The 18,129-nt window shown below is 40.4% G+C and overlaps 1 protein-coding gene across 2 annotated transcripts in view; it reads right to left on the bottom strand.

Moving 5' to 3' along the window:
- Positions 1-242: 242 nt before the first annotated feature.
- LOC103723915 (protein SPIRRIG) overlaps positions 243-18,129 on the bottom strand; it is a 48,467-nt gene continuing 30,580 nt past the window's right edge. Inside the window, exons 13-19 of one of the 2 annotated variants that reach the window (XM_039128936.1) lie at positions 16,936-18,035; positions 15,193-16,843; positions 11,962-15,021; positions 8,860-9,168; positions 8,477-8,783; positions 8,190-8,336; positions 243-2,050 (exon numbers count right to left, since the gene is read on the bottom strand). In XM_039128936.1, the coding sequence (XP_038984864.1) occupies positions 872-2,050; positions 8,190-8,336; positions 8,477-8,783; positions 8,860-9,168; positions 11,962-15,021; positions 15,193-16,843; positions 16,936-18,035 (7,753 nt within the window). In that variant the 3' untranslated portion in view covers positions 243-871. The remainder of the gene's footprint in view (positions 2,051-8,189; positions 8,337-8,476; positions 8,784-8,859; positions 9,169-11,961; positions 15,022-15,192; positions 16,844-16,935; positions 18,036-18,129) is intronic. The other variant, XM_039128937.1, reaches the window with a different exon arrangement.

Genomic DNA, 18,129 nt, shown 5'->3' with positions numbered 1-18,129 from the left:
GATGAGTTACGCCAAACTAATGGACTCACCAACTGCTAGACTCCACCCAATCCATCTAGCACTCAGCCTGGAGTAGGGCATGAGATGATCCAGTCCAATCTTCCTCTCTTCCCGTGACATGAATGAGACTTGTTTACTAATCTGCATCATAATCTCACTCCAAAAGGAGGAGAGGAATAAACATTGTGGCTCAACTCATAGTCAAACCCTAGTCAGTGCTTTCTGTCCAAACAAGTGTAAGGTTTTCTGTCAAGCTGTTTTCTTTATGTGAGAAAAAAAATACAGGGAGCATATACTTGCATCTGAGAGTGATGAGAAAGACAGCAACCTTTTACCTACATCATCCACAAAATAAGCTGAATAAGGGGTGCCAAATTACACCCTCGCAAAGAATGAAGACAACAAAAAGCTGAAGTTAATCAATCAATGTTCATCACTCCCACCCCACCTTTCATCATACTTAATCCCTCACAAGACATCACAGTCCCAATACATTCTATACCCATCCTATACAATTTTACACGCATGCACTGGTTACCACCTATTTACAGCAAAACAGGTAAATCCAGCAAATAGCGCACAGCATAAAATTAAACCAACTCCCTCACCTTGATATATTAAAAATCGAGTGCCTCCCTTCAATCTGTTAGCAGTCATGGACATGCCATATTGGTGTTATTGTTTCTGTTGCATGAGCTTATTAGAACTCTTCTGCGGCCCTTCAGCAAAGCCCCTTGTTTTATGTGTCACGTCTAGCCCAGCTCTTGACGATGCTCTTCACTCAAACAGGCATCAGAGTCGAGAAAACCGAGTCCTAATCAAAGGATCCAGATTGCTGAGGTATCTAGCAGCTGAACTTGTTCGAGTATCATCAACCTTGACCACGGGATGCTCTCAAGCTGTCTTCTGGTATGGTCCAAGACAGCAGGTGCCCACCAACATCCCCACTCAGCAACTGCTTAAGGTCAGATGCAAGGTGAAGCGCTGTAACTGGATGCTTGTGGGACTTGAGTACCTTGTGTAGAACCAACCTATACTCTGGTGCCCTGGTTAAGCCCAACCCACCCACGCCATTGGTTGGAGATGAGCTCCTTCCACTTGCCTCAGAAGAAGAACAATGCACCATCTTCCAGATCTTCACCGCCCCACTCTGATGACCTGTTACATACCAATTCGTATCCAGCCAATCAGAGTGCATTGGGCTTGTCACTGACAAAATAAGATCAGAAGGGAGTTGTGAGGTGTTCACAACTGCTAGACAGTCTCCATTGACGCTCCACACTGCAAGGAGAATTCCAGCAGCAGTCAGAATCTCCCCTGTGAGATCGTTTACATGGACAGCCGACACTCGTGCCGAGAACTCAGGGAGCTGCTTCACAAAGACCAAGTTAGTCAGATCCCAAAAGATGACAGTGCAGTCTTCAGAGCCGGTCACAATCAGCGAGTAAGGCTGGCTAACATAGAGGCATGTTATCTTGGCGGTGTGGGCACAAAGGGCGCGCTCCAATCTCAGGCGGAGTTGACCACGGATCCCATCTTTAACAAATCTCCAGACTGCAACTACTCCATCATCAGCCCCAGTGATCAGAATCTGACCATCATGACTTACTCCAGCGCACTGGATCTGGTTCCCTCCATGAAGGTTCTCATGAGTGGAAAGGAGTCGATCCTGGTCATAGCTCATTATTCTCAAGCTTCGATCAGGAAACCCCCATGAGATGTACTTGCTGTATGTTACCGGCTTAAGAAAGCTATTTGTCCCAGCAATAAGGACCTTTTCATGGAAAGTGACAATCTGAGAGATAGATGAAGAGAGCTTTCGAATCTGCTGGGAGACCAAATGGGCACAGTATCGGAGGGGATGAGGGAGGGATTTTCTGTCAGTTCTCCTCTTCGCATGGGGCTTGAGAAATAGCTGCTTCGGGGTCTGACCAAAATGATTGATTTGGGCTAGAATAGATGCCTTCATGGTAGGGTCTGTAACTGAATCTATGTCAACACTTCCTTCATAAGTGTAGTGATAGAAAACATTAACAGCTTCTTCAGCTGCCTGCATAAATAGTAAAAGAACACTAGTTATGAACCACTATGAAATCAACATGTAAATGTAATATGTAGCAGATATCAGGCTTGAAATCAAAAGTTTGCCAAAGAAAATGTATATGAATTAGAGACCGAAAGTTTTAATTATTGTACTGGGTGGACCTATTTCTATGACACTCTTCTACACTTCTCCAGAATTATTACCAATATTTCCGAAGAACACAATGCAACTGACAGTTAAGTTCAGTTCTAACAGCCTTATTTGTTTCAACAGTTAAAAGAAAAGCCATCTCTTTTTCACTAATAGTTATTTGACAGGGCCAGGCCTAGCTTTAACTATCATTAAGAATCCATTGTCTAATTCCTAAAGCCATTTTTCCTGCCACCACAGTTTCAGAAATCCAAAGAAGACCACCTAAGCCAGCTATGGAGTTGATTCCCATAATGAAAAAGCTAGATGGAAGGTTGATATAGCTATTATTTGCCTCATTACCATAACGTCATTTGCACTCTGTTCAGGCAAACATATGCAATTGCATGAATATATAGAAGCTATAAGCAGTGTTTAGAAAGGCATTGGTGTAATGCAGACTTTCAATGAGATGAGGCATACACCTAGTGGTGTAAGGAGTGAGCTTCATAGATGTTTCATTTTCACACAAGATATAAGAAAACATTCATATACATAAAGGAATATAAAAATTGCATTTGGACTTGCAGAACATATTGAGCCCAACTAAGTCTGTGCACCTCAATTGTGCAATATTTTGAAGCAGATCTATCAGAAGTTAGTTATTTTGTTTGATATAACCAACATTTTGTAAAGCTCAATGTAAAATAACATGTCCTACCATATTGATGTACAACATATGAGTCCATAGAAACAAAAATTTTAGGTGAGGTGTGCGTCAGGGGTGCAGCTTATCTCTTCCCATAAAATGATGTTAATGGATGTACGTATTTAAATGTCCTGTGTCAGTTTTTTTTTTAATGTGTAAAATGGTTGTGAAAGTTAGAATCACAAATTACTCAAAATTATGCAACACACATGTATCATTGCACTTAGCTTGGATATCTAAAATAATCTATAACTCTTTTTTAATAGGGGAACTTGCTCAGCGGTCCATTTATTGACCGAACTTTAACATTAAATCCCTGTTGACCGGTTGTTTAACAACCGGTCCATATATATTTCAACATTGCTTTATGGGACCAAAATGCCCCCGCCTCTCCCATTCCCACCGAAGAAGGAGAAGAAAAAGGCAGCCGCCAGCCACGGCCCACCCCCTCCCGCGCCTGCCGCCGGCCACAGCCCGCCCCCTCCCGCACCCGCTGCCCCCTTCCGCGCCGCCGGAAATACCTCCGCCCCCACGGTGGGGAGGTGCCAAAGAAGAGGAGCCGCTGCCCCCCCGGTGGCCCCATCCTGTGGCCGCCACCGTCCGACCCCCTTCCGTAGCTGCCGGCCTCGCGAGAGGAGAAGGAAGAAGAAAGAAGGAGAAGGGAAGAAGAGAAGAAAAAAAAAAAAGAAAAAGAAAAGAAAATAAAAGAAAATGAAAGAAAAAAAAGAAAAGAAAATAAAATAAAAATAAAAATAAAGTTAACTGTGTTCCTAGACAAGTTAATTGTGTTCACAGACAACTTAACTGTGTTCACAGACCTGGAGTCGACCTCTGCTCATCTGGAGTCGACCCCTTAACAGCACGAGTCGACCCCTGCTCACCTGGAGTCGACTCTCAGGCTTTCCTAGACAAGTTAATTGTGTTCACAAACAAGTTAACTGTGTTCCTAGATAACTTAACTATGTACCTAGACAACTGTGTTCCTAGACAAGTTAACTGTGTTCCCAGACAACTGAACTGTGTTCCTAGACAACTGTGTTCCTAGACAAATTAACTGTGTTCACAGACAACTTAACTGTGTTCCTAGACAACTGTGTTCCTAGACAAATTAACTGTGTTCCTAGACAAGTTAACTGTGTTCACAAACAAGTTAACTGTGTTCCTAGATAACTTAACTATGTACCTAGATAACTGTGTTCCTAGACAAGTTAACTGTGTTCCCAAACAACTGTGTTCCTAGACAAGTTAACTGTGTTCATAGACAACTTAACTGTGTTCCTAGACAACTGTGTTCCTACACAAATTAACTGTGTTCCTAGACAAGTTAACTGTGTTCCTAGACAAGTTAACTGTGTTCCTAGACAAGTTAACTGTGTTCCAAGACAACTGTGTTCCTAGACAAGTTAACTGTGTTCACAGACAACTTAACTGTGTTCCTAGACAAATTAACTGTGTTCCTAGACAAGTTAACTGTGTTCACAAACAAGTTAATTGTGTTCCTAGATAACTTAACTATGTACCTAGACAACTGTGTTCCTAGACAAGTTAACTGTGTTCCCAAACAACTGAACTGTGTTCCTAGACAACTGTGTTCCTAGACAAGTTAACTGTGTTCACAGACAACTTAACTGTGTTCCTAGACAACTGTGTTCCTAGACAAGTTAACTGTGTTCCTAGACAAGTTAACTGTGTTCCCAAACAACTTAACTGTGTTCCAAGACAACTGTGTTCCTAGACAAGTTAACTGTGTTCCTAGACAACTGTGTTCTTAGACAAATTAACTGTGTTCCTAGACAAGTTAACTGTGTTCCTAGACAAGTTAACTGTGTTCCTAGACAAGTTAACTGTGTTCCCAAACAACTTAACTGTGTTCCAAGACAACTGTGTTCCTAGACAAGTTAACTGTGTTCACAGACAACTTAACTGTGTTCCTAGACAACTGTGTTCCTAGACAAGTTAACTGTGTTCCTAGACAAGTTAACTGTGTTCCTAGACAAATTAACTGTGTTCCTAGACAACTTAACTGTGTTCCCAGACAAGTTAACTGTGTTCCCAAACAACTTAACTGTGTTCCTAAACAACTGTATTCCTAGACAAGTTAACTGTGTTCACAGACAACTTAACTGTGTTCCTAGACAACTTAACTGTATTCTTAGATAACTGTGTTCCTAAACAACTTAACTGTGTTCACAGACAACTTAACTGTGTTCTTAGACAACTGTGTTCCTAGACAAGTTAACTGTATTCCTAGACAAGTTAACTGTGTTCCCAAACAATTTAACTGTGTTCCTAAATAACTGTGTTCCTAGACAAGTTAACTGTGTTCCTAGACAAATTAACTGTGTTCCTAGACAACTTAACTGTGTTCCCAGACAAGTTAACTGTGTTCCCAAACAACTTAACTGTGTTCCTAAACAACTGTGTTCCTAGACAAGTTAACTGTGTTCACAGACAACTTAACTGTGTTCCTAGACAAGTTAACTGTATTCTTAGATAACTGTGTTCCCAGACAACTTAACTGTGTTCACAGACAACTTAACTGTGTTCCTAGACAAGTTAACTGTGTTCCTAGACAAGTTAACTGTGTTCCCAAACAATTTAACTGTGTTCCTAAACAACTGTGTTCCTAGACAAGTTAACTGTGTTCCTAGACAAATTAACTGTGTTCCTAGACAACTTAACTGTGTTTCCAGACAAGTTAACTGTGTTCCCAAACAACTTAACTGTGTTCCTAAACAACTGTGTTCCTAGACAAGTTAACTGTGTTCACAGACAACTTAACTGTGTTCCTAGACAACTGTGTTCCTAGACAAGTTAACTGTGTTCCTAGACAAGTTAACTGTGTTCCCAAACAACTTAACTGTGTTCCTAGACAACTGTGTTCCTAGACAAGTTAACTGTGTTTACAGACAACTTAACTGTGTTCTTAGACAACTGTATTCCTAGACAAATTAATTGTGTTCCTAGACAAGTTAACTGTGTTCCTAGATAAATTAACTGTGTTCCTAGACAACTTAACTGTGTTCCCAAACAAGTTAACTGTGTTCCCAAACAACTTAACTGTGTTCCTAAACAACTGTGTTCCTAGACAAGTTAACTGTGTTCACAGACAATTTAACTGTGTTCCTAGACAAGTTAACTGTATTCTTAGATAACTGTGTTCCTAAACAACTTAACTGTGTTCAAAGACAACTTAACTGTGTTCCTAGACAACTGTGTTCCTAGACAAGTTAACTGTGTTCCTAGACAAGTTAACTGTGTTCCTAAACAACTGTGTTCCTAGACAAGTTAACTGTGTTCCTAGACAAATTAACTGTGTTCATAGACAACTTAACTGTGTTCCCAGACAAGTTAACTGTGTTCCCAAACAACTTAACTGTGTTCCTAAACAACTGTGTTCCTAGACAAGTTAACTGTGTTCACAGACAACTTAACTGTGTTCCTAGACAAGTTAACTGTGTTCACATACAACTTAACTGTGTTCACAGACCTGGGGTCGACCCCTGCTCACGTGGAGTCGACCCCTTAATAGCACGAGTCGACCCCTGCTCACCTGGAGTCGACTCTCTCAGGCTTTCCAGAGAGCTGTTTTTCTACCTGATTTCAGGGGTCGACCCCAGCTCTTCAGGGGTCGACCCCAGCTTGACCCCAGCTCAGCATAAGTCTACAATAATTTTCTAATAACACTTAACTGTGTGCACAGTCGAAATAACTGTGTTCTGGGGTAGAATAAGTATGTTCCGGGATGATTTAAATATGTTCCAAGCTTATTTAACTGTGTGTCATGTTAGATTAAGTGTATTCCAAACTTATTTAATTGTTCCAAGCTTATTTAACTTTATTTTTATTTTTTCCTTTTTTTCTTCTTTTTTTTTCTTTTTTTTTCTTCTCTTCTTCCCTTCTTCTTCTTTCTTCTTTTTTCTCCTTCCGCGAGCTGGCGGCACACAGTTAAGTTGTCTGCGAACACAGTTAACAGGACTGTGCACACAGTTAAGTGTTCTTAGAAAATTGTTGTAGAAGTGAGCGAGTCGACCCAAGATTCTCACGAGTCGACCCCAGCAGAGCAGGAGTCGACCCCAGTTCAAACTTTTTCTTTTCTTTTTCTTTTTTTCCTTCTCTTCTTCCCTTCTTCTTCTTTCTTCTCTTTCTGCGAGGCCGGCGGTGCCGGAAAGGGGCTGGGCCACGGCGGACGCTGGAGGAGGGCGGGCCGTGGCCGGCGACAGCCGCAGGATGCGGGACGGCGCCCTTCTTCCTCTTCTTCGGCACCTTCCCACCATGGGGGCGGGGGCGGAGGCATTCCCGGCGGCGCGGCCGCGGGAGGGGGCTCGGGAGGAGGCGAGCCGGGCCGGCGGCGGCCGCGGGAGGGGGCAGGCCGCGGTCGGCGGCGGCCGCGGGAGGGGGCAGGCCGCGGTCGGCAGCAGCCGCGGCTCGGAGATTACAGTTCGGAAAGTCTCTGAAATTTTTCTTCTTCGGAAGGATGGGAGATCATGAGGGAAGGGGCATTTTCGGTATCTTATTTCAAAATAAAAGGGGCTCAGGGACCGGGAATTACAGTTTGGAAAGTTTCTGGACCGGTTGTTTTAGATTTAATTAACAAGGACTTTTTGTTACAGTGGAGTCTTTAGAGGGATGGGAAAGTAAATTCCCCTTTTTAATAAAACTTCAACTATGCTCATATGTTTAAAATGTGTTTTATATCAGTGCACATGTTAATATATCAGTGGTGAAATTAAAACCATAAATTATTTCAACGCCTGCAGGTTTCAAGTCTTCGCATGACACAGCATGATAAGCATGGGCACACTGCCAGCCCAGTCCCTATCATGCAACGCGTTAGTCCTTTCATAATAAGGATACCTAGATGGAGGTCATGACAAGACTTAAAAATGCTTAAGGTGATGGGATAGGAATGGATGGGAAAGGATTCAAATATCTAATTCTTAATAATTTAAACAATATTTGGTAGTCTTATGGTTATTATGTAATTGCCAAAACCCTAAAGGTCACAGTCATAACGTGTGAAAGAAAAGGAGGGGAAAACATAGCCATCTTTTGAAGTATAGCTGTTGTTATGACAGACTAAATACAAAAGAAACAGCATTTTTGCGTTTAGTCCACTTTAGTTATAGGTGGTGGGGTGGATCACTAAAAAAAGGTTTTGTTAGCTTCAAGTTACATGCCCAGGTAATGGCTTTCGCTACAAGATGGAAAAGGAAGTGGCCAACTTGTATGCCATATTAAATGATTCAGAATTTTAGGATATTGTAATTGTAGATCATGGATTACAAATAAGGAGTTACTACTCACCTTTCCCCTTTGTTTATATCCAAAAATGAGGTCTATCCAGTGATGCAGATTCTCAGAAACATAATCACATTCCAAGGCCTCCCGGTGTTTCCTTATAAACTCTCTGGCACTGCCTTTGGCCCAAGGGGGCAAAACAACATCACCAACCTGAAAGACAGTACCTTGTGACTTTATGTAAAGTAGTCAAGCACTTACACTAACAACTGCAAAAAATTTACATAGTACATTTAAACTAATCCGTTGAAAAGTTCAAACGACGGAATCCTGGTGGCTTTTATAAAATATACCTTTTCTCCTGACTGTTTTTCTCCCAAGTCGAGGTTAAATCGATTCTCCAAAAACTCAGGCATGTAAAAAAATTCTGGAATTAGTTCCTTCACATCTGATGTGTTACTCTTTCCAGCTGCACTGGACCACGTATCTTTCACACTATTGAATAAGCGATCAGCATGATCAAACTGACCACCTTGCAATTTTTGGTTTTCAGCACTCAGTGGCGGCAGCCTTACAAGATAGAAAAGAACAATCCCAGCACTAGAATAATGAGAACCATAGTGAAACTTTGGAACATCAGGGTCATCCCAGCTTTCATATCTGAGAATAGATAAGAAACAGTCAGACTAGTTGGTGATGAAAGTAACTTAAACTTAAATGGCTATCATAAACTAACCTCTTCTTGAATTCATCCTCTCCCTCTGCTGTTTGGCATCCCATTGGTTTGTCAAGTTTACGGAAAGTTCGAGGGTTCGTCAAATCCAGAGTTTCACTCTCATAATCTGCAAGAACCCATGGAAAAACTGGATATTGTGTGAGATCACTATACCCCCTTCCTGCAAGAGTGTTAAGATGCATTAGGTACTGGAAGTTGCTTATCTCTCCATTTTGCCACCTCTTTGAAAATGACTTGGCCAATATTTTAAAAAGACGGCTTCCCTCATTGCTTTCTTGTTTTGATGAGCCTGAAATTGTTGTATCTAACCTGTTGAATATATGCTTGTTAGTATTCTATACAATTAGTTGATTCAGAGTTTCAAGTCATGAGCATATATTGAAGACAATTGACAGAATTGCTAGCCAAAATATAGCTTCAAGAATTTGACAAGTGCCATTTGTTTAAATTCTTCATTGATACACAAGTCACATGAAAGTGAACAGTGAGAAAGCATCGGCCAAATATATATAGGGGTACAGGAAATTTAGGTCACAAATAACTGATAATTCAGACCATATGTTGCAAACTACACCAAGAAAAAAGTCAAGAAAGGCTACACCATCCAACATAAAAACTATTTCAAATATCCATGCCTTTGTACAGGTTCTCTTAGGTCTTCTCTTCCTCTTTTCTGTCACTTCCACATAGATCTGAGACCCTTTAAATCAAAAATCCTCCTCTTTCACATGATCATAATATCCCAAGAAGTTCTCCATAGCATGTAGCTCTAATTAAGGGACTGGCCTTAATCGTAAGCACCTTGGTTACTAACTAAATTTTTAACTGAAATAAAAAGGACATGTATTTCTTATATATCTCCTTATAGTTTGCAGCTTTAGACTACATGTGGATCTTAGGAGATAGTTTACTAGGAAAGAACAACAAACAAGGTACTATATGTGGAAGGAATAAGATTGACAGCATGTTCTCGTCACAAGAAAAGTATCATTAGAATTCATGAGCTGCAAATGAAGTACCATTTGATGTGGCAAAAAGTCATGAGCAAAATGGCAGGCTGCCCATAAATCATAGCGAAATAAGAGAAAATAGCCTTCTTTAGAGGTAGCCAATGGCTAAAGCCTTGCATGTAAAGTAAGCGCCTGAATTCTTTAGGATTGCATGCACAGGAATTTTGTATGATAAAATTAATAGATATGAGGCAGCAGTAGTTCCTTGATTTGATTTTTGGATGGATTTATTCAGGTTTTTTAGGTATCAAGTTTTGCTTTCTCAATGAGTCAGCACCTAAGCAGCAAAGCCTGAAGTTAGAGCCAACTATATTGATCCCATTTTACCTACCAAATAGCAAGTTTTAGGCATGAGAATTTTGTATTGTATTATAGTCATACAAAATTCAAACTAATTAGTTGCGAAGTTGGGTGCTGAAAGAGACGATGATTTATAGAATTGATCATTGTTAACTCTATTTTCTACTTCTCTTGTCAAGATCCCTCCATCAGCAAAGCTCGGGTTTGAACTTTAGTTTGGAATTACTCAAATAAAATGAGATAAAGAGCATCCTAGTGTGTACGGCTTCTGCTACCAGGAGGTCTAAGGAGGGTCAGATGTACGCAGCCTTATCCCTGCATGCAGAGAGGCTTATTTCTATGTTTAAGACCCGTAATGTCAAGGTCGCAATGAAGCAACCTTCCCGTTGCTCCAAGGCCCTCCCTCTATTGGCAAATAATAAGAGATAAAAAAAAAAGAATAAAAAGACTTCAATTGTAAATGTCAACTTTGGTTTATAGTCTTTGAGATGATTATAATTCTTCTACTTGCTGTTTGAACACATTAATATCAATTATGCGGCATTTATGGGACCACTTGGGGAATTATTTCTCCCTTTCTCAAAACATTATGGTTATTTTAGCTATAAAAACACCAATAAGGCAAGAAAATATATGATGCATTGCATACACAGACAGATAGTCCATAATACCAAAGATATTGATTTACAAATTCAAGATTAATGCAACATATTGAGCTTTGTCTACAAAAAAAAAAAAAAAACTTGTAATGATCATATGAGATTGTGCGCCAAATTATTTCTAAGAATTATGATAGTAGATTATGACAAAACTATTATAGATCTTGAAGATCAACCGCATAGTGCTTCAGATGCTAGTACTCCTCTAATGACAACCACAGCAATAGTGACAAAATTAGTAGTAGTAATAGTAATTAACAATAATACTAATAATAACAATGATTATAATACAACTTAAAAATGAGGTGTGTGGTTCGACAATTCTATAGTTCTAGAGAGCACATTTTGACAAAAAGCTTCCATCAAAGTATACCACTTCAACAAATTGTTTGTAACAGTTCTATGGAGTCTCAAACAATAAAGGTGTTGGTTTCAAGACCACCAGCAAATGGAAGAAAGAGGAATAATTGATAGCCATTAAAGATAATTATCTATACTGCAGAGAATCATGATCAATTTTGTATTTTGTAAGCATCACAAGACAATCTAGCAAAAGCTATCCATAGCTGTTTGTTTGTCGTGGATAAGAGTTAGAGAGATGTGCCACAATGATAGCATTCTATAATGGCACAAGAGTACAAGCATGCAAAGATTCTTAGAGAACCAAACAAATATGCTAATCAGGGAGAGGAAAATTAACTTTTCATGTAGAATGTGAAAAAGCCAGGCATGAGCTAATATAATAGAGTTCTATTCTCTTAGTTTCTAGAAGGAAGACAAAAAAATAACACACACATGTACAGAAAAGACAACTGAATTGATGAGAGATAAGGTGTTCAGTAGCAGCATATGTTTCATTTAGCCAACTCCATGTAAACAAAACTTATGGCTTAAAAAATAAAAAATATTATGTGATCAAAAAACATGTGTAACACTTAAATAAATGCATCTGCAGACAGACAAATGAAACTAGATTCATCAATCTATATCTACCGCATAATTTGCATCAAACTCAAACACTATATAACCATCAGCCTTGTCCCAACCATTCGAGAAACTTGAGTAATATGTCTGCAAGGAAAATAGAGCAAAGGGTAAATTAGTGAAAGAAAAGGCCTGTGCAAGAAACATACATGCTATTCCGTGGGAGATTCATAGCAATCAAGTTTTTGAACACTTCCTCCCGCTCCTTTTTGTGGAAAACCAGAAGATCATTACATCCATCCATGCTAAATATCTCAATAGCCACAGGACGCAGCTGGTAATCACGTTTAAGGAGTTCATGAACACTATCAAGTTTCCACATATGCCATGGGTGTGGCAGATTTCCACTACTGCACACCTTCTCCTTGCCCCAAGCACCCCCATTGTATGCCCATGCTCTTCCACCAACCAATGTCTTTGCCATCATGCCCCATGATGAGGGTGATTTTGACTGGAATTCACTGCTTCCTGAGACATCCTTCTTCACACCCAGAGCTTGGTCAATCACAGAGAGATCATCTTCACTACCCTTTTCACATATGCACCCAGAATCATCAATATAGAAGTTTTCGATAACATATAAACAGAGATCTCCTATAAGAAATATACCATCATGCTTGTCGAGACCTACAACACGTTCACAATTATACCTGAACCTAATCTTTTCAGAAGGTTCAAGATAGGGCCTGATAAGATATTCACCATTATCATGTAACTCCTTCTCTGACTTCTCTTCAGAAGTTTTTACATCATCAACCCTAACAGAGGATGATTGCCTTGGAGAACCTAGATCAGATTTCAAATTGAAGCTCTCTGTAATTTGTTCAGAATAGGCACTTGACTTAACACCAAACTCCAGAGCAGAGTGAAGACTTTGTTCATTTATACTGCTAGAACAATCATCATTCCACCCCATCTGAGCAGAGACTGGGATTTCAGCTGTGAACCCTTCTTCTTTGAATGATTCCTCATAGTCACCACCATCTAAATACTTCTGATTAGCACCATCTGACAAAATATTAAAATTTGAATTTTCATCAGATCCAGATGTACCCACACCACTTTGATGCTTTTCCATAACAAGCTTTGCATCTTCCAGTTCAAAACCTCTGCAAAGAACATTTTGAATTGTATCAACTTTTAGTTTGCAGCGCTCAAGCTTCTTACGCATTCGATATGGTCCTTCAATAGGACAGAGCTGCCATTCTGGATCTTGTCGAATAGGAAAAATTCCTCTTTCATGTATCAGTTGCTGGAGTTGAGTTTGCCATTCACTCTCAGCATGAAGAACCCATCCATATTTATCTTGACGAATGACTCTAAGTTCAGTGGACATTAGATCTCGAACCAATTCAAGAGCATATCTTCGTTCACTAATCTGCTCCCAATGTTTTAAGTCTAACTTTGCAGCATCCCGTGATTTTCTTCCCATTTCTCTCTTCCGCCGGACTTCCATGCCCTTTATTCTCACCCCAGGAAACTTTGCTGACCCAGCAACATACTGTACCCACATAATAGAAGCACACTGCTCCAAGACCTTATTGATAGTCTGCTCGGAGCTCTGAAGCCATTCAAAAAACATGGAGCGATTTCCAGTCAATAATTTGTCAAATCCCCCATGCAGAACATCCAATGTTTGTCCTTGGTTTGGTTTAGAAACAAGTAAGTCCTCAAGTGCGGGCCGACGATGCAAAAGCAGATACTTAATGACATCCACTGCCAGGTTTTTGACTGTTGGTCTCTTGTCATGGAGAAGAGCAATTAGATTTATACAAAGACAGCAAATCAAATCAGTATCAAGATTGCTTGGACACAATATGAGTCGCTTGTTAGCAATTAATAGCCGCAAAACTGTGCATATATTGATAGAAGAGTCATCTTCCGATGCTTTGATATGTAAGCCTTTCCCACTCTCTGTCTGAAAGCCCAAACCTAAAAGCAGATCATCCTCTCCAATAGACTTCAGAAATAAAGGCAGAAAACAGTACATGATCATGCGGTTAGTGTTTTTCAGAATGGCAAGAATATATGCCTCAAGGTGCCTGGTTCCCCTTGCAATGGACAATATACCTTTCCCTACAGGTGCTGCTTCTTCAATACGGCCATCTTTATTTGCAAGCTGTAACATGGACAATAAGAATTCCAGCATTCTTAATACCCCAACTGGCTCAGGAAAACAGCCCATATATATACGATCCACAACCAGCCAGCAAAGCGAGTCCAAATTTACAGACCAGCGATTCTTATCAAGTCTCTTCCCATCTTCTTCATCATCACGCAAAAGATGCCTTTCCAGGAAGTTCATCAATCTACTTAGACACAATCCTTGGAAAACTAAAGCAGATTCCACATCCACATATAGAGGAACAGCCTCTAAAATGCCCTCTACAAACTGGGTTGCTTTCAATTGTTCCGAGACAATATCAGCAAGAACTTCTGCCACAAAATCTAAAACAGCAGCAGCTCCAGCAGAACAAGGGCCGCCTCCATAGCCTGAATCGTCAATTTCAAGTAGCAGCTTTGGATTTATTGGGAAGAATGTTTTTGCAGCAGATGATTCTTGTGAATGCAATCTTAAATCAGGAGATGCATCATATTCATTCACAGAGATAGAAGATCCTATGGACGGAGTAGCCGTTCGTACTTTTGCATCATTGTTACTGCTTGTGCTGCCAAGCCAAGATGTTAATGCTACCATAGGAGATGCAGTTGGTGTCACTACTGCTTTGGAATTTGATTTCTCTGAAAGAACAGGAGAATCAGGCACATTCATAGATGCAGAGCTAAGGGAATCTGTTTGTTGTTTGGGATCTGAAGTCCTAATGGAATCCTGATATTTAGATTCAGGAGAAGGAGCATCGGGAGCAACCGGGATTTGCCTGAGGCTCTGCTCATCAAAACTTTGAAGAGTTTGATAATCTTCTCCTGTGAAAGGTTTGCCAGATTCCACAAGTGACAAATGATCTCCTTTGACTTCATTGCTACTTGATAGATAATTCTGCAACCTGAGCATATCTTCAGAGCTGGTACTTTTCTGCTCATGAGGAAAGCTTCCTATGCTCATAGAAGCTTTGGTAGACTGCTCCTGATCCAAAGGCAAGCTAGAGAATGTATTATGAGAACTTTCATTATCATCAACATCATTAAAATTCTTCTCATCTGGTGCTCCAGTTGTGAGATTTTTTGCCATCTTTAATGCGCAATCAGCCCTGAAAAGCAAAATACCATTTGTCATACAAAAATGATGGGTTGAGCTGGTTAGATACAAAACACAGGATAATGACTTCAATGTAAAAGCAATATGGAGCCTACATTCATAATGAAATAGTATTTGCAGTCAGGAGGAATAAACACATAGCTAAGAGCATCTGGCAACAAACCTTATGCAAGAAAAGTATAGATCAACACAGCTTTCAAGAAATTCTGTTCGCCTGCATACAGAAGAGAAAGGGGTACACATTTTTGCCAAGTCAACCATAAACCGTAATATTGAAGTAGCAGCAGCAGGGGCTGCTGCTTCCCCACCCATTAAGCGTGCTGCATATGTCTTATGCATTAGAGCTTCACCTTGCAGTTCACCTGTCATGTCTGTTGTCGCTTCTACAAGCTCTGCGACTAAGGTGCCATTGAGATGTGAAAGATTACCATTTTGATGGGCAAGCATTGATTGCATGCTCAACCTATCAAATGTAGCTTTCGCCATAGCTATTATTGTTTCCAGCAGCTCAACAAACTTCAACTCCCCATAGTTTCCATCACTAGGTATAAGGGCATGGAAGTCAAGCATGCGAACTTCTGGCACCCTTGGATAGACAGCCTTCCCAAATATCAAACAGAAAAGGATGTAGTATATTTCAGGAGAATCATAAAAGCTCGGAAGCACACGTGTCAAGCCTTGGTAACCTCCACTAGTTCGAAATTTGAGAGCAAACGTAGGAGAAGAAGCAAGGCACACTCCAAGAAGAGTCATGATCCATCTCATACTAGTTGGATGTACAGCTTCATCAAGAAAATAAGTAATCAACTTGGATGAAACAATTTTATGCCATTGCTCAAGCAACTCTTCACCATTAATGGTGACTTGTAAATCAATAAGCATCTCCAATAACATATTCCTCACAATAACATGCTTTCCCATAGTCTCTCGAACAATCTCATTGTGTGGAGCCAGTTGCGGAGGATCAAATGTCATGATTACAAACCTCACAACGAGTTCCAACTCAGAAGCTAAAAACCCATCCTCCAAAATAACACCAAGCAACACTACCAGTTTCTCCAGAACAGGAACTTCCACATCACCACGCTGCAGAGTTACAAGTAAATGCTGGACAAGGTTAATTCGACGTAAGATTGTCAGGTTATGATTCCTGTACCAGTGCATAGATACCAGGCGTTCAAGAAACCCAAGCAGTGCAATTTGAAGTGAAACAGGAGCAGTAACCCACAATGTCCAGTCTAATAAAACATGCTCTACCATATCAGCATTTGATAGAACGATGCAGTTTGAATTTTCTTCTGACAAATCAGTATTCTCAAGCTCTGAAAGATGACTAAAGGAATCCTTTTGTGCAGAGAAATCATCCAGATCTCCATGAGATCCAACTGAAGATATTTCATCAGAAAATTTTGGCAATGATAAATCCTCAAAGCTGGACTCAGGGTAAGTTCCAACAGGGAAACTTATAGCTCGGTTTACTTGGGATTTTTGAGGTTCAGAAAACGAGGCTTCACATGCAGCAATCTGGAAGAAAATCTCAAGTGATTGCATGTCAAACAATGACATCCTGCGGTGCAAGAAGAGCGCAAGCAGATGGTATCCTCTCAAGGCTTGCATGTCCTTCACATTCTGAGGACTCTGGTTAAGTGAACATGCGAGTAACTCCAGTGCCATGTGCAGCATGTCCCTAGTTTCAGCAGCTTCAACAAGAGCAAGCACAACAGCCATTCCGCCAACTGTGCCAATACAATCTCCAATTGTGCATTGATTGCAGATGTAGATATCACCATTAAAACGACCATAACGTGGTATACCTGTAAATCAAGGAAAGAGGCATTGATTTCTGCATATTCCAGACAAGGAAATATGATGCTATAAGATAAAATAAACTAAAGGGTCTATATACCACCAATAGGGGAAGCAGCAGCTGACGTTGGATCGACAAGATTGAGCAAGGACAATGTCCCAGATGCCCGAAAAGCTTCTGAAGATGTTCCATCAAATGCAAATATGAGTTTCTTTCCAGAGAGCTGTAAAGAAAGACTTGTCAATCTTTCCAAATCCCAAACAATCCCACTGCCATCTGCTTTAGTTATCGCTTGTTTACTAGAACCATCAACCCGCTGCACATTTGAAGCCAAGGGCAATTCAGCTTCCAATGAATCTAGGATTGCCATACTACCCCCACCACAAGCCTTGTTTGGGACAAATCTTAAAAGATCAGTGTCCTGGAAGAGCCCCCTATATCCTCGACCAAGAATATACATGAAACATATGCTGCTTGATGTGAGCACCTCCTCGAAGAGATAACAAGAACGAAGCCTCCATGATAGTTCGGTAACTTTTGCACGAGCAACGGGTGTACCAACAGTAACTTGCAGTGATTTACCAAACGGAGACGGTGAGTACCCAAGCTTTCCCGTGTGTATTAGCTTTCCATTAAGATAAAGATACGCTACACTGGCTTGGAAGAGTCCGGCTAATGCATTAGGCTTGCTATGGACAACTGCAAGGTGATGCCACCGTCCTTCATGCATTTCTATGGCAGGAAATGACAGTGAGCAGGAGTTGCTTGTTGCAAGAGTTAAGACACCATTGTCTTGGAGGTAGAGTTCTGCATAAATCGTGTTGGCATCATCCACAGCACCAACAGAAAATATACACAATACTTGTCCACTAGAAGTGCTCCTCCTCCCCGAACCAGCCTTAGATACCTGTTCTGATTCTTTAACTTGACTTTTCAAGAAATTTTGATACTGAAACCAACAGACGAAAGAATAGCCAGCAGCAGGAGGCCATGTTCTTTCTCCCAAGGACACCTGAATAGATGCATGACCAAATTTGCCCATGTCCATCTCAACAAAAGGAGCTAGAGAAACATTCTCCAACCTCATATCTTCCAATTGAATTAACTTCTTCATCATATCAACAAGGAGATGGCCTGAATTTTTCACTTTTAGTTGAAGAATGCATCTTACAAGCACTCGAAGCTCTGAAGAAGACAGCCTGTTATAAAAGCATGACATGTTATTATAAGCAGAAATAAATATCTAGTAAATAGACATGATTAACTAATGGCATGGATATATCTTCTTTAGAT

The sequence above is a fragment of the Phoenix dactylifera genome, chromosome 8 (assembly GCF_009389715.1).
Source record: "Phoenix dactylifera cultivar Barhee BC4 chromosome 8, palm_55x_up_171113_PBpolish2nd_filt_p, whole genome shotgun sequence".
NCBI lineage: Eukaryota > Viridiplantae > Streptophyta > Magnoliopsida > Arecales > Arecaceae > Phoenix > Phoenix dactylifera.
The sequence above is the reverse complement of the archived record's forward strand: the minus strand, read 5'-3'. Positions and strand labels throughout refer to the sequence as shown.